This window comes from Drosophila busckii, chromosome 2L (genome assembly GCF_011750605.1).
Source record: "Drosophila busckii strain San Diego stock center, stock number 13000-0081.31 chromosome 2L, ASM1175060v1, whole genome shotgun sequence".
NCBI classification, from domain to species: domain Eukaryota; kingdom Metazoa; phylum Arthropoda; class Insecta; order Diptera; family Drosophilidae; genus Drosophila; species Drosophila busckii.
The window spans coordinates 14,209,561-14,225,291 of record NC_046604.1 but is presented as its reverse complement, the minus strand read 5'-3'; the positions used below and the strand labels follow the sequence as shown (position 1 = coordinate 14,225,291).

General features: G+C 40.6%; 3 protein-coding genes across 4 annotated transcripts; 1 reads left to right on the top strand and 2 right to left on the bottom strand.

Annotated features, from left to right (window-relative positions):
* Positions 1-94: 94 nt before the first annotated feature.
* Positions 95-4,031, top strand: LOC108608007 (coiled-coil and C2 domain-containing protein 1-like). 2 transcript variants are annotated; one of them, XM_017999170.2, is made up of 6 exons: positions 95-395; positions 467-2,059; positions 2,115-2,546; positions 2,604-2,755; positions 3,364-3,508; positions 3,568-4,031. In XM_017999170.2, exons 1-6 carry the CDS (start codon positions 339-341, stop codon positions 3,685-3,687), a joined length of 2,499 nt encoding a protein of 832 aa, XP_017854659.1. In that variant the 5' UTR covers positions 95-338; the 3' UTR covers positions 3,688-4,031. The 2 variants fall into 2 exon arrangements, with proteins under 2 accessions (XP_017854659.1, XP_017854660.1); XM_017999171.2 differs by having other exon boundaries at positions 96-395; positions 3,418-3,508; positions 3,568-4,030.
* Positions 4,032-4,202: 171 nt separating this feature from the next.
* On the bottom strand, positions 4,203-9,184 carry LOC108608008 (translation initiation factor IF-2). Its single transcript, XM_017999172.2, has 3 exons — positions 9,090-9,184; positions 5,310-6,304; positions 4,203-5,250 (listed from the first exon to the last, which is right to left on the bottom strand). Exons 2-3 carry the CDS (start codon positions 6,301-6,303, stop codon positions 4,349-4,351), a joined length of 1,896 nt encoding a protein of 631 aa, XP_017854661.1. The 5' UTR covers position 6,304; positions 9,090-9,184; the 3' UTR covers positions 4,203-4,348.
* A 984-nt stretch (positions 9,185-10,168) lies between these two features.
* Positions 10,169-11,246, bottom strand: LOC108602106 (wiskott-Aldrich syndrome protein homolog). Its single transcript, XM_017990134.2, is given in 3 exon segments — positions 10,169-10,785; positions 10,843-11,033; positions 11,035-11,246. Coding segments are annotated over 3 exon segments (936 nt in total). The 5' UTR covers positions 11,241-11,246; the 3' UTR covers positions 10,169-10,246.
* Positions 11,247-15,731: the final 4,485 nt, after the last annotated feature.

The window sequence follows — 15,731 nt, the reverse complement described above, 5'->3', positions numbered from 1 at the left end:
AAATAAATATTTATTGAAAACATTTTCGCACAGCATATTATTGCATTTAAATTATATGTTATAAATCAATGTTTTTTATTTCGCGGTTTAGCTAATCTAACCCGCTCAACTGTTAGCTCGAAAACATCTGTGACCGTGTATGAGTTTAAACAGTGACTTATCCCATTCCAGTACTTGTAATCAGTAACAGCTGTGCAGATGTTGCTCAACTCTAACGACTATTTGTTGTTTTACCCTTGCAAGCTGCAACGCAATTTTGGAGTTGAACTCTTAAACAAAGGATTATTGTGCCTACAAACAGTCATAGACTTAAGATTATTTCACTATATTAAAGCAACATGTTCTCACGCAAAAAGCCAGAGCCACCGAAGCGCAGGCAGCACGATTTATCACAGGTAAAAAAGCATCTAGAGCCTCGTCTATTTATTAAAATGACTCACGATTGCCCCTTCTCTCTTGCGAATAGTTCGGCTTGACGGACATACCAGATGACTTTGATCCGAGCGCTGGCTATGGTGATGACGATGCAGGCGATAGCGACTTGGAAGCTGAATTAGCAGCCATAGCTAGTGGTGGCAGGCCAAAACCGAAGCCCCAGCCTAAACCACAGTTGTTGCCTAGCAGTGATTTAGACAAAATGATAGCAGATAGCTTGCGTGATGTCACCGATGATGAAGATGACGAAGCGCTGGAGCATGATAGTGAGTTGCTTGGAGAGCTGCAGGGCATAACTGGCGTGGAGGAGGAGCCAGAGGAGCCAACATCTCAATCTGATGCTACACCTGCGGTACAACCTGAACCTGTGCAGACATTTTTACCGACAACCACAGTGGATACATTGAGTATTATAAAGCAACGCTTGGAAATGTATAAGATAGCGGAGGCGCAGGCCAAGGCAGCGGGCGAAGCCGGAAAAGCGCGTCGATTTGCTCGTGGCCTTAAAACACTGCAAGATCTGCACAAACAATCAGCGGCCGGCAAAGCTGTAAATGTAGATGATATACCACCAGAAGTGAGTGTTAAGCCTGCGGGTGAACCAGCTGCAGCAGCAGCGCCAGTTCCAGAGCCTGCTGCTCCACTAGAGCCCAAACAGCCAATACGTGCGGCTCCATCGCCGCCAACACCAAGCACTCCCAGCACACCAGCAACGCCTACACAAGCTGCCGCTGCTGCTGCTGTTAACCCATTGGTGGCCAACATGCGCGGTCGTCAGAGCGAATACAAAGCAGCAGCTGTTCAAGCAAAACGCAATGGTGACACGGCTGCAGCCTTGCAGTTTCTTCGTGTAGTTAAGCAGTTTGATGTGGTGGTCAAGATGTGCGAGGACGGCCAGGAGGTAGATCTGAGTGACATGCCACCGCCACCTGCTGAGTTTATGGCATTTATGGCCAAAATGCAAGAGAGTGGAGGAGAAACACCTAAGGAAGCGGCAACGCAAGTTGCTCCAGCTGCGCCTGTTGCACCTGCTTCAGCTGTTACAACGGCACCTGGCTCCATGGCAGAGGCATTGCAACAGCGTTTGGATAAATATAAATCTGTAGAAGAGTCAGCCAAGGCTGAGAACAATACCAGCAAGGCACGTCGCTTTGGTCGCATTGTCAAGCAGTACGAGGATGCGATTAAGCAATACAAAGCCGGCAAACCAGTAGCCTATGATGAGCTGCCTGTCCCGCCTGGCTTTGGTCCACTGCCAACTGCAGATGCAGCGCCAGCTGCAACACCCAAGTCACCAACATCACCACCCGCCACTGCCAGCACTTCCGCAGGCGATACACCCAACAGTTCCAATGCAGTTACACCCACAGCACCGCGCAAAGCGCCAGCAACGCCGCCGTCCAAGGAGCTCACTACGCGCACCTCTGGCAATCATCAAAAGAACAATTTGGCAGAGCAGCAAATGAAGCTGCTGTTGGAGCGGCAGCAGGAGTTCAAAGCTGCTGCTATAACTGCAAAGAAAGCTGGCGAAATGGACCAAGCCAAGGAGTACTTGAAGATATACAAAGGCTTTGAATCGCTGCTCAATGCAGCCAGCAGTGGATTGCCTGTAGATCTGAGCACAGTAAGTTGACTTGAATAAGTTTAATAAACATGTTTATCAATCTACTGTTTTGCAGCTGCCCTTGCCGCCGTCACAGCGCGATAATCTTGAGGCCTCGTTTGCTATAGTCTCAGCGGAGGAGTGCGATCCCAATGATGACATTTGTGAGATTGGCGTGCGCATGGAGGAGCAGCTGGCCAAACAGTTGATGATGTGCAAGAACACGCGTGATCATCATAAAGCCATGGGCGATGTAGCTGGCATGAATCGTTTCGAGAATCTCGCTCTTACGGTCCAAAAAGATTTGGACTTGGTGCGCTATACCAAGCGCAAAAATCAAACACTGCCCAAATTTCATTACGAGAAGCGTTCCTTTAACATTGTGCATTGCAACACAGACTTAACAGACAACGAACTGGAAATTGTAGTGGTGCGTGGCATTAACTATAGCGTAGCCAATCCCAAGGATGTGGACACCTATGTGCGCGTTGAATTCCCGCTGCTTAATGCAAGTATTTTGTTTTAGAATTAATGCAAGCTTAACTAACTTTTGTGTCTGTTGCAGGAGGAAACTTTTAAGACCAAAACGAATGTCATTAAGGATACAGACAGTCCGGACTATGATGAGCGCTTCAAGGTGGATATACAGCGTGGGAATCGTCAATTCCAACGCATCTTTAAGCGTCATGGCGTTAAATTCGAAATCTATTCCAGAGGGTGAGCTTGTCATACATACTTTGAAGCTTAAATCATTTACTAGCACGCTTAATAATTTACTTTTACTAATGGCATTATGCATTTACATAAATAATAATAACTCAAGGTGAAGCGGATTAATTAATTACAGCTAATACTTCATGCTCAGCAGACATTAAAGCTCAACTATTTAGCTTGCAGAAAGTACTTCATTGAAAACATATATTATAGACAATTTATATTAAAGAGTAGAGTAAATTACTGGTCATTTTGGTTTTTTCTGTTGTGTATAAACAACAAATAAATTCGCAATACAGTAGCTGTTAAATATTAGAATTAGAAAATAATATGTATGTAGTTTATTTACAGCGCTTGTTTAATTTATTTAATTTAGTTTAGTTGCTGGCCATGTTGACTTCTCACTTTCGGCAAGTATTTGAGTTTAGCACGCTTTTTAGTTGCTGCTGCTTACATTGTGCATTTACTAATTAGCTAACTGATCTCAAAATACCAATCATTGTTTTAATCAATATGTTTTATATTAATTTTACGGCCACAAATCCCAACAAAAATGCATAACAAAACGCTACGCAAACATAAAAATCGCTACAAATTTATTGAATAAGCAGCTGCAGTATTGATTGTTGTGGACTAAGTCGTAAACTGCCCATATGTTGTTTCAGAGGATTTCTGCGTTCCGATACGCTCATAGGCACAGTGAATGTCAAGCTACAGCCGCTGGAAACCAAGTGTGATATACACGATACCTATGATGTAAGTAAATAAGCTTTCTATTAAGAACAGTTAATAAATTTATGTTTACTTTATTGCAGTTAATGGATGGGCGTAAGCAGGTGGGCGGCAAGCTGGAGATCAAGGTGCGAGTGCGCAATCCCATACTAACGAAGCAGATGGAGCACATCAATGAGAAGTGGCTGGTACTAGATGCGTAAGATTGAGCCTCAGCTCAACTTAGTCTAGTTTTATCTACGCTTATTGAAATACGCTTTACACAGCTATATGTTTTATGTATATTAATATATAAATATTTATGTATACAAGATCATTGTTTATATATATGCAAAGCGCTGCGTTAGTGTAACAGTATGTGCGTGCAAGTTCTTTGACAGCAAGTGCAAGTAATGGCATTTGCAAGGGCGTGAATTATGTCAGCAGATATCTATGCGCAGCCTAATGAGCTGGCTGCATTTGCAATTTAAGGCGCCTGACACTGTACTTTGTTAACAGTTTAGAATAAAAATAAATTTCCTTAAAGCGCTATATGATAACTTATTGTTAGATGTTTAATTGCTATCTTTTCATCAATTCAATTTAAGATTTGATATTCCAAACAATAAAATATTTACAGCTGCTGCTGGTCTACAATTTAGTGTGAGAACTTTTGGACTAAGTCAGTCACTCTATCTCTATGCTGTTGATTTCAATTGATAATATTAATTATATAAAATACATTACAAATATTTTTAATAATACATTCGATTGAATTTTATTAACAAAGCTACGAGTACATATGAAATTCGATTGGTTTAGAAAATCTGAAGTTAAAAGAAATGCTAGCAATCATTTTGGTGATGATCATCCTCCTCCAGATGACTAGTGCAGACAGTAGGCAACCAGCACGGTGAGCAGAGCGGACAAAGCGCTCAGTTTGGTGACAGATTGGACGCCACTGCGTGCATCATGCAGACCCGGACCCGATTCAGCAGAAAGACGCGCCGATGTCAGGCCAGGCATGCGCATAACATCTGGTGGCTGATTGGGCTGGAAGGGAGCCAGCGGCACGGAGCCCTCGGGCACTGTAACTGGCGTGGGTTGGAAGGAGGCAAGTGGTGCTCCAGAGTCTGGAGAAGCATTTACAGCTGGCTGTTGAGCTGCAACTGCAGCGGGAGCTGGTGTGGTGGCATTGACTGCTGCTTCTGGAGGAGGCGCTGGATAGCAGGCAACCTTCTCTACTTCAATTGTTTTGGTGGGATCTTTGGGATCAGGCTCAGGCACGCGCACAGGCACACAAATGATGCCGCCTGGAGCGGGTGTGACAGCTGCATTGGGATCAGCTGCTGGAGCAGCGCCAGATGCGGCGGCTGGAGCAGCTGGAGCGGACGGTGCAGGCGCTAGAGCTGGCATGGCAGCCAAGGGCGTCATAGGAGGAGCAACACCTGGTGCGGCATCTACGCCTGCAGCTGGAGCTGAAGCTGGCGCTGGAGCTGGCGCGTATGGCATCTGAGCTGGCGCAACTGCAGCTGGAGCAGCAGCTGGCGCGGGCTGAGCTGCACCTGTATTGATAACTGTGGTGCCGGAGCCGGCGCCTGTGGTGGTGACCGAACCAGGTGGACCATTGTTTATAATAATAATTTTATCATCACCGCTGTTGCTGCCGCCACCGCCGTATCCGCCGCCACCACCGCTGTAGCCATGATCAACAACACGAGTTTGTGTGGGAGTCAGCACATGACCAAGCACTGCGCCACCCAAAGCGCCAGCAATGAGACCAGTTCCTGCAATAAAAGAAAGCAACAGTTAAAATTGAAAAATGAATGATGAGCTTAAGACTTACCCAAACCAAAGCCAGAGCTAGACTTGGGAGCTTGTGGATAGTAAGTAGCGCCAGCTGGAATAGCTGCGCCTGCAGGCAAAAAGGTGGCACCTTGGGGCACCGCATGCACCGGTTGTTGAGGATAATAGGTGGCGCCATGAGGAACGCCGCCACTTGGGTAATAGCTAGCGCCAGCTGGGATTTGTCCCGGAGCATGATAGGTGGCACCAGCTGGAGCATAACCGCCAGGATGATAGCTGGCACCAGCGGGTAGTGCGCCAGGAGCATGATAGGTAGCGCCAGCAGGCAGAGCACCCGATGGATGATAAGTAGCGACAGCTGGCAAAGAACCTGCACTATGATAAGTAGCGCCTGGTGGCAAATGTCCTGGACTGTGATAAGTAGCGCCTGGATAACTTGACTGCACGCCATGCGTATTCGTAGCTGTAATGGGCTGGTGATAGCTACCACCACCAAAGCCACCGCCAGTGGAGTTAGCGCGCGGTCTGTAGACACTTGCTGGCGTGTAGTGCGTATTGCCAGCTGGGCGAGCTTGACTGTTGGCTGCGGAGTAACTGGGCGGCGGCGCATTTGCCTTGTACGAAGGATTGTAAGCTGGTGGTGGCTCATGCACATTGGTGCGAGCACCACCCACAGGATTATGCGCTGAGTAAGCAGGCGGTGGACCCGCTGGCTTGGCAGGCACGTTCCAGCCTACAGCTGGAGCTGGCGCAGCGGCATGACTCGTATGACTCGTGTGACTCGTATAAGCCGGCTTGGATTGACTTGGCGCATAGCTCAAACGCGTATTGTCAAAATTTGAATGCGAGTGCGTGCCTGAAGAAGAGGAAGAAGATGGTCGTCTTGCTGAATAGCTGGTGCTGGAGCTTGAGCGACTCTTGCTGCCGCCGCCGCCAAACCAACGCTTCGCCTGCACTGTCTCAGATGAAATCAGCAGCAGCAGCACTCCCACTAACAGAGACACCTTTGTCAGTCGCCTCGGTGTGCGCGACATGCTGCAAATGTTTATAAAATAAATGTTATAATTTAAAGTTTTGATTGTTAAGCGTGGCCTGCTTGGCTTTGACTGATGTTCATGTCTAGTGCCTGCAGCGTTTAAATATAAGCGCTTATCAGCAATAGAAACGGCAAAATAAAAGCAAAAAAAATAAACCCACAAACTGAGAGCAAAGAGCGCGCCTTTATTTTGAGAATTGTCATGCTCAGTTTTACATACGCAGATGTTATTTATTTGATAAGCTAAACCTCGGAATAAATAAAGTATAACTCAATTACACAGCGTCAAATATAATAACAAAATAAATTACTTTCTTCGCTTCTTGCTCTAAAACTGATTATAATTAAAAAAAAATGTAATTTGCATAACAAATGTGCTCGTTTAATTGATATACAAAAAATTACTAATGACTCATAATTACTTTCAAAAATGATTTAAAGATGTTAACAATATTTTCACTCGCATCGAAAATCGAAGTAGTTAAGCTCTTTATACATTCTTTATGATTGTAAACCTAACTTTTTATATTCATTGAATATAAATATTTTGTCTTTAGCCCTTAAAGTGCTTAATAATTCATTCATTCGTTGTTTGGTCTTTCAGGTAGAACCCAAGCTCAAGTTCTTGCCTCTCACGATTGTCATTCTTCATTTGCGTCTCTGTTCACTTTAATTTGTTGTTTGCATAAACAATTGATTCAATTTGTGCTAATAATACGCAGTACCAATCGCCGCGTCGCTCGCACTCGAGCTTTGAATTTATGAACTTTGCTATACATAAATTTTGACTTAAAGTAGGCGCTGTACTAATGTCATAACTTGAGCCTAGCCCCTTTTGCAGAGGCTGACGCAACGCCACTTGCCACTTATGGGTGTCTGCCACAGTTTTGCGGCGCGTTAAGCGTGCTGATAATTAATTTTTGTTGCTGCTTCGCATGGCTACGCAACATTGAGCAGACCTTAAACTAACTTTAAGCATTGGGCCTGGCAACTATAACACACCCAGAATATCCTAGGAGGTCAAGTTTCCACCAGAAGGTCAAACACGCGCTTTTCTTTTTATATAAACAATGAAGCGGACAAGTTACTTGTTTTAGTTAAATATGCTAGTAGTGTCTTGCATTGAAGAGCAGTTTTTGTTTGTTATTTATTTGGGCAGCTGATAATTATAAACCACAATGCGTCATAATTGTTTGAACGTCATGAAAGTAAAAGTTAAAGACTCGTAATCAATTCAGTCATTGATGCTGCTCTATCTACGTCATAAGCCATCATATATTATATATATTCGAAATAATTTGATAGCCACCATGGCAGTCTGTACTGCAAGCTTAGCTTTGTTTATGATGCAAATGCAATGTGATTTGCAATTTGCGTGTTAAGCTCAATATAAACAATATAGTGACTCATAGCTGACCACAATATTTATACATATAAGGCATAAAAGACAATAATGCGCAGGCGTCACCATGACGTCATTTTAAATATTTAAAAAAAAACAGTTCACTGGAATTTACAATTGGCAATTTGACAGAATTCAAAGTAAATAATACATTGAAATGTGCTTATCATTTTGCTGAGTTCAAGAAGCCAAAATCGCGAGACTACAATCAGCAAACAAACAAATACATATAGTATGTATATTCTTCTATCTACATCTGTCTGTTATGCTCAAGCATATGCTGACTGTTGAATATAAATAAAGCAAAAATGCCGAACAAGGTTTTATTTCAATAGATAAGCAAGCTGAAGTTGTCTTCACTCCACGCTTGGCACATTTTTAATAACTCAAGCGTATATTAATTTGAAACTTCCAAGTGGGTGAACGAGTTATTTTCATAAATTTCTTTGGCGCATTGTTAGCGTAAGTTTTTTTTTTTTTTCTTGGGAGGAAGTACGTCAATTACATAACACCGGTTTTATATTGTTGAAAGCTGTGCCAATAATAAACAAATGTCATTACGTTAACGTATCAAAATAGTTAACAAAAGTCAACACTAAAAATAGCGTTAAATTTATTATACCATTTAAAATATTTTATAGGCTGCAGTAAATTATTTTAGTGTGTTTCTAATTTTTTACTGAACTGTAAATTTAGTGTGTCTTTGGTTTTTAAAATCATAGAGCTCAATTCATATTCTCTGCTTGATCTTTTTTTAATAAATGAATTTAGATTGCCCTAAATTTCTCCCCTTTTGTTGTCACACGTGTATTGTTCTAAAATAAATTGGGGGCATAAAGCTGCATATAGAATTTCTAAATTTAAATAAACCTGTATAGAACTCTCAAAAATTTTAAGTAACAAATATAAATTTTTATGGCGCGGGATTTATAAACACATTAAACTGAAATTCAGCTATTTTGGCTGCACTTATTTCTATGCCAAGAGGGAAGCAAAACACTAAGATTTATGCCTGTCATGCCAAGTTAAATGTAAACAAGAGAAATATCAAAGTTTGGTAAATAATATTGTCAAAATAATTTGTTTGTATCAGCTGATCAGACGTCTTAATAAAATTTTTTATTAATTCTGCGCAGCCACTTGCTTGACCTTGAAATGCGCAGTGAACTCATCAAAAAAGCACAAAACACAAATAACAAACTGCAAGCAATTCCTGTTTTTATTTATGGCAATTGCAATAAACAAAGATCAGCTGCCATTAAATTCATCTTGTGTCCATTTAAAGTATTTGAAACCAGCTCCAACATATTTAAACACTTGCACACACATAGTTATAAATTCTAGAAATAATTCACAGCATTGTTAACTATTTATTTACATACTTGACTATGTTGCTGATTATTTTAATTAAATTCACTTTTGTTTTCGAGCGCGCTAGAGTTTCGTCTCGTACAAAGTTTTAGACATAAATGAAAAAAGCTGCACAAATGTTCAGTTTGGCGACGACAACAGCAGCAGCAACCGCAACTTGTTGTCTGAGCTTTTTACGTATGCGTATTGTTATTGTTGCTTTTGTATCTGTGCATCAATGCGTCTCGCTCTCTCAGCTCTCACAGCTGATATAGATATAGATATGCTGCTTAAATTAAGTTGCTCTTTGTTATGAGCAGAGCAAATAGATTTATTGAAGCGTGGCTGTATGTTTGTTATGCTCTCATTAGTTAAGTTAGCAGTCACTCTTTAAATAGTTAAAGATAGTTTTGTGTATAGAAAATAGTCATACGTATTTCCAGTTTAAAATGCCAGCGTATTTAATTAAAAATAATTCTAGCTAGTGTGTAAATTATATCAGTAATCTAAACGACCTGGAGCTTCAATTAGGCTTTGCCATTTGGATCATTGCTCATAGTCGAGCACTCAGCACATGCAAACAAGCGCAATTTACAGCAACCTTTTGTTAAAGTGGTGGACTAGGTGTGCGCTTTTGTTTGGGCGCGTTGAGCCATGACGTATACTTGATTTAGTGTAGGGTATGCAAAAGTCGCTGCTTGGCTGCAATTAATGCTGAAGCTTTAAAGCTTGTGCTGCAAATGATACTAAAAGATAATTCCCAGCTAAATAAAAAAATAAAATTCAATATTTCAATATATAATCAATATTTATTCAATAAATATTAATACACTTGATCCAACGATCTCTTAAGCTTTTTTCAGGCCTCAGTTCCTAGCGAACCTTTTTTCTCTGGGCCATATTTTCAGTTTTGAGAACAGATAAAAGTTGCTAGGGATCGAATACTGTAATTAAGAAAGAAATTTCCAGCTCAATTTCTCGAATTCATTAGCATTGAAGTAAAATTTTCCTTTTGCTTAATATCAAAAAAATGCGGCAACAACTTGACTTCAAATGGTTGCAACTTGCGCTGCAGCTTTAAAGCTTCGTATACCAATTGAAAAGCTTCAACTCCAAGCTTAAATAAAGCTTTTTATTGTATGGAACGCAAGCTTAAATTAAATGCTATGCCTAAGTGCTAAGTTTAAATTTAATCAGCAGCTACAACGGGCAGCAGCGTTGTCACTTCCAGCTGCTCCGCATGTTCCTCAGCAGCGCCACCAATATCGCCTGCAACAATTGGTGGCTCTGTGGTGCTAATGTCCAAACTCTGCTCCAGCAGACACTGCAAGTCGCCTTGACAATCCTCAGGCTTCAGCTCGGGCGCTGGAGCTGGAGCTGGAATGCAAACAATGCGTTCAACCTCAACCATTAAGTTTGAATTGTTGGCATCCGTTTCGTTTAGCATGATGGGAAAGCACATTAAGCCGCCAACAGGTGGCGCTGCCTCAGCAGCGGAATTTTCCTCCAGCTTTGTTTGCTCTGCTGCGTGGTTTGTGCTTTGCGCTTGCTGCTGCTCCCCTTGACCATTATTGATAATAACGATATCACGACCACTGCCCGCAGCTGCTTCCGTCTGCACTTGCTGGTTTTGCTGATAAACATGCGAGCCATGATGATGCCTATGGCCAAAGAGCACGCTGTCCATCAGTCGACCAGCCAGCATGCCCGTAAGGAAGCCATTCATGCCTAGATTAAAGTACAGTAAGCGCAGCTCGCTCAACTAGGCAACCAGCACTCTCTCACCTGAACCTCCCAGCATCGATGTGGGCGGCTGTGCGTAGTAGACAGCGCCGTGGGGCAACGCCTGTGCGTTTGAATAGAACATGCCCTGACCCTGCGGCAGTTGCTGACGTGGATAGCCGCCGGCTTGCGGCTTTGGCATATTCATTGGCTTCACTTGTGGCGGCGGCGGTGGCGGCGGTTTGGGCATGGCATTGCGTATGCACAGCGACCGTCAGCACGCGGCGTCCGCCACCCGATGAGGATGACTTGCTGCCGTACTTACTGCGCCAGCCGCCAAACAAACCGCCAAACGAGCCACCACCGCGACCACGCCCGCCACGTGCCTCGCAGGGCGGCGGCAGCAGCAGCAGGTAAGCTGCCAGCAGCAGCGTCAGCGTCACACAGTGCGTATACTTCATTCTTCTTTCTTTTTTTTTTTTCAACTGCACCCAGTGATTGGTACGTCCCAACTGGAGACAACGCGCCAGCTACGCGGCGCCTATATCCGAATAATCTGATAAATGCGTGGGCAGCTGCGCTACCTTTCAAAATTTAGAGCATATGGGGCCAAGCTCAAGAAATTTATTGAGTAAAAAAAAAGCGGAAAATTATTAAAGAGAAACAAATAAAACTTTAGTGCAACAAATAAACTCTAAATTAATATGTAAGCAATTTATAGCTTTAATTTAATTAATTTAATTTAATTTCAAGGCATCATTTATATTTTTGGAACAAAATTTCAGAGAAATTTGTTTAATTACCACAAAATAAATTTTATTTTTAAGGCATTATTGAGCAATCATATTAAATTATTTATTCTTTGCATTGCTAATGCTTGAATGTTCATTTTTTAAATCTTATATTCTTATTCCTCTTATATTATATTCCATTTAATACAAATTTAAGTAACAGGGACCGCATCTTCGATTATACTTGCTTTACTGTGACACCTTTCTAGACAAATTTGATTTGTTTTATTTTTACAGACTCATTGATACAGCTCAATTTCATTTGATTTATTTGTATTTTGTAAACCCTTTTTGTTCTGTAGCGCATTAATTTAATATCTTGAACCAGTAAAGTGTCAAATCATTTTACATATCACACAATTTCTATTTGACGGCTGTGTCGAGTGAGCTCAAATCACATTGTATATTATATTCGTGTGACTGCGAGGATGAATACAGACACTCACACACACAGACATGCAGACAGAAAACAGAAATCATATTTATGCATATGTTTGCATGTATATCAGAGAAAATTGAATGAGTGTTGTTGTCGTGTAATAATTCAATTGCCTCTAATTGAGTCGCACTCGAATTCTCGCATTTTCTCGATGTCTCCATTGCCAAGCAAAGCGAAAGCAAAAACAACAACCGAAATAGCTGCGATACAAAAATATTATGCTGTTGATATCTTTAGCTAAGCGCAGCAATTTGCCAAATGTGTCGCATTCAATTTTTATTTACACAAACACACGAGTATAAGATAATCAACAACGAGAGCGCTTGAGTAGAAAGACTGGATCTGGATTTCCATGATCAAAGTGCGCACTTGAGGCAGCGGCACGTTCATGAACCAAGCAGCTGAACTGACAGAGCTGCTGACCCATTTGGCAAGGCAAACGCATCAGCAGATCTAAGATCGTCAATTTACTTTGCAGCAAATGCATTGTCAGTGTCAGTCGAGTGCGTTGCTGTTGAGGTCATTACAAGCCAAAGCGAAGCCTTAAGCTGTCAGCCAGCAAGAGAAATGGGTTTTAAATAAAGAAATTATTTAAATAGACAACAAATAATAAAAGAAGTAGAGCAAATAGTTTGTGGCAATAAATAATAGAAAATAAAAGCTGAAAGCAATGCAACAAATTTATAAAATTAATTAAATTACATTAGTTATTATTGAAGAAGAACATAAAATATTACTTTTGATAATATAATAAATGCAGTTACTGGTTTTAATTTTATTATAATTATTTAAATACACAACAAGTAATAAAACAAATAGAAATAGTTTCAAGCGCTGCGCATTTTTAACTGAAAGCTTACAAAACTAATTCAATTTATTTAATTATTAGTTTTGATAGCTTGTTTACAAAATAAGTTTTTAAGTTTCATTGCTTTAATATAAAATAGTAACTCCATTTGTTACTCAAATAATTTTATGATAATTAATAAAAAGAAATTTAAGTACAAACAAATCAAAATTATTCCAATGAAGAATCGATTGAAACAACGCGCATGATTTTACTAAAAGCTTCTGAACTTAATCAAAATTATTTGCTTTGCATATCAAAATTTATAATTTTTATAATTTAACCTATAATAAATGTCTCTAAGTTTCTTTGCTTCCATAAAAAATAGTTAGACCATTTATTAATCATAAAATGTTTATGCATAAACAACGCAGCTGAACTTATGTCTTTGATATGTTTATTGATTGCACCCCCAGTGCGTTAGATCATTAAGTCTAGAAGGAGCTGAACATTTTAAAAGTAATTTATAACGAAATCTTGATTGTTGAACCTGCACACATAAATAAGTCGTAGCTGGAAAGCAAAAATTAGCTGCTAGCCTCAGGGCGAGTAAAACTTGTAAAATATTTACGAGCTCAAGTGACCAAAAGCCGAGAGCCAAGGCAAAAACAATGGCCGAAAGCGGAACGCATAAAAAGTAACTACTTTGTGGCTTACGTGTGAAGCGATTTCTAACTGTTTGCTTGGCTCTGTGTGTGTGTGTGACAGACTCAAGAGCCTGAGCATACTTTTAGGCGCTCACAGACAAACAGACGCTTACGTGTGTGTGTGTGTGTGTGTTGTGATTGTGTAATAAAAAATATCCAGCTGACATTTTGTGTCAAGCACCTTTTTCATTTTGGCACTCAGCAAAAGCAAAAGCAAAAGCGTGTGGCCCAAGTCCAACTCTAAGTCTGTGTGCGTGCTTTTGGTGTTCCCAGGACGAGTTCTGGTCTGCTCCCAGTGCCTGCCTGAGTGATGACAAATTACATTTGTCAGATTTATGACCAATTATGAGCGTGTTATATATCACAGCGAGGGGAGCCAGCAGCCACCTTAATGGCAAGCGCAATGAATAAGTCGCCATCGTTTGTTTGTGTGCTGCGGGCACAATTCGTGAGGCGTACTAAGTATGTAGAGGCAATTGGTAATGCTTTGCGTCTTCTTTCTGCCTATATACATATTACATTTCGTCCACTTTCGCTTTTAGCGCATTGGGTTTCCTCACATAAGAAATGCGCGCGCGCGCTCGCGAGCCTTTGAGAAATGGTTCGCCCCATATCGCGTGTCCTAATGTCACACATTCAACTTGTATTATTTATGCCGTTAATGCGTTGAAAATAGCACAAATTGCCTTTATTACATGCGCAGTTAAACTTCAATTATGGCTCTAATAAAAGAACATGACCAAAAGTATTGCCAAGCTCAAATCCAAAAATTGAATTTGAACTTTGAGTGCATCAGGCTAAGAACTCTGGTAGTTAGAACTTCTTGAGCGCACCTCGCTGCTTACTAAAAAAATATCTGAAAACTTCTCTAACTCCCCTCTAACTAAATTCTTCATGCCTTACAGTTTACTTAAATTGCTTACAATCTGATTTTGGTATTTACAACTTCCCAAGCTCCACTCGTTATAATTTCTACTTTATTTTTTACATTTTAGTGTAACAAGTTAGGCAGTTCAAACTACTCAAACCAGCCTCGCTGCTTAATAAATTTTCCACTTTTTGGCGCTGACTGCCAAATATGCAAAAAATAAAATCCAAACAACGCTAAAAAGTGCGCAAATTAAAATCGAGCAGCATAAATTATTAAAATGCTTAGACGTTTTATTTTTTTGTTGTGGATTGGGGGGCGGCAGCAGCTGCGCCGCATAAACAACAAAACAATATTTTATGCTTCATTTTACAATTCAATCAGTTTCATTTTCCACCTGTCGAATACATTTCCCGCTTTTTACAGTTATTCAAGCAGCTGCCAGTCGCGCTTGCTCGTAATTTTTTAATTTCAACTTGAATTTCAAAATTCAATTAGTTCGGCCCCGCAAGCACGCGCATAGACCACGATCTCCATTAGCCCCCAAACCAAGCCAAACCGAACCAAACCAATGAAAATGCTCGTTAGCCACACCCATTGCCTCTTGTTGTCTCGAGCCCTGTCTGCTGCTGCCCCCTTTTGTGGCGCTTACACTTTTAAGATTTATGTTTTTAGATTTTAATGAAATGCCACATTTTGCGCAGATATTTCTTACCAGGACACGACCCAGTTGTGTGCGCTCCCATCTCTCGCAGCAGCGGCACTGACTCATGCAAATTTTTCGTGCCTGTTTTATTTCGCTGGCCAATTAAATTGCCATAATTCAGCAGCAGCGTAAAAAAAAACACACACACAATTAGCCTATAACAATATAAAGTTGCTCTAAAAATAAAAAAAAAAGCGAAACTAATAAAACTTAAACGTAGCCAATAAAATTTGTTCATTTGGAAGTACAATAGAATTGATGGCGTTTCATTAAAACTGCATAAACTATTGAAAATTGTATTTCTATTATAAGCGAATGGCGCATTTTATACATAAATTATATTTGCAAAATAAGCTTTGCTATGCATCAACGAATAGCTAAAGTTTTTGAGCTAATAAACTATATACAAATTTTTATTTAAATTTGATAAACATAATTTAAATTAGTTGATAAGCTCTAACTCAGCAAAATGGCAACCGATTTTAGTCTTGTTAGACTCGTGAGAAACATGTGAACAAAGCTGTATTTAAATTTGGCGGCTTAAAAATTGTTTGCCAATTGTATGGCATAAAAACCAAGCGCAACAATAGTAACATTAGTAGCTAGAGCTAGTTACATTAATAATATTTAAGCTTAAGTACTACTGCCATTAAA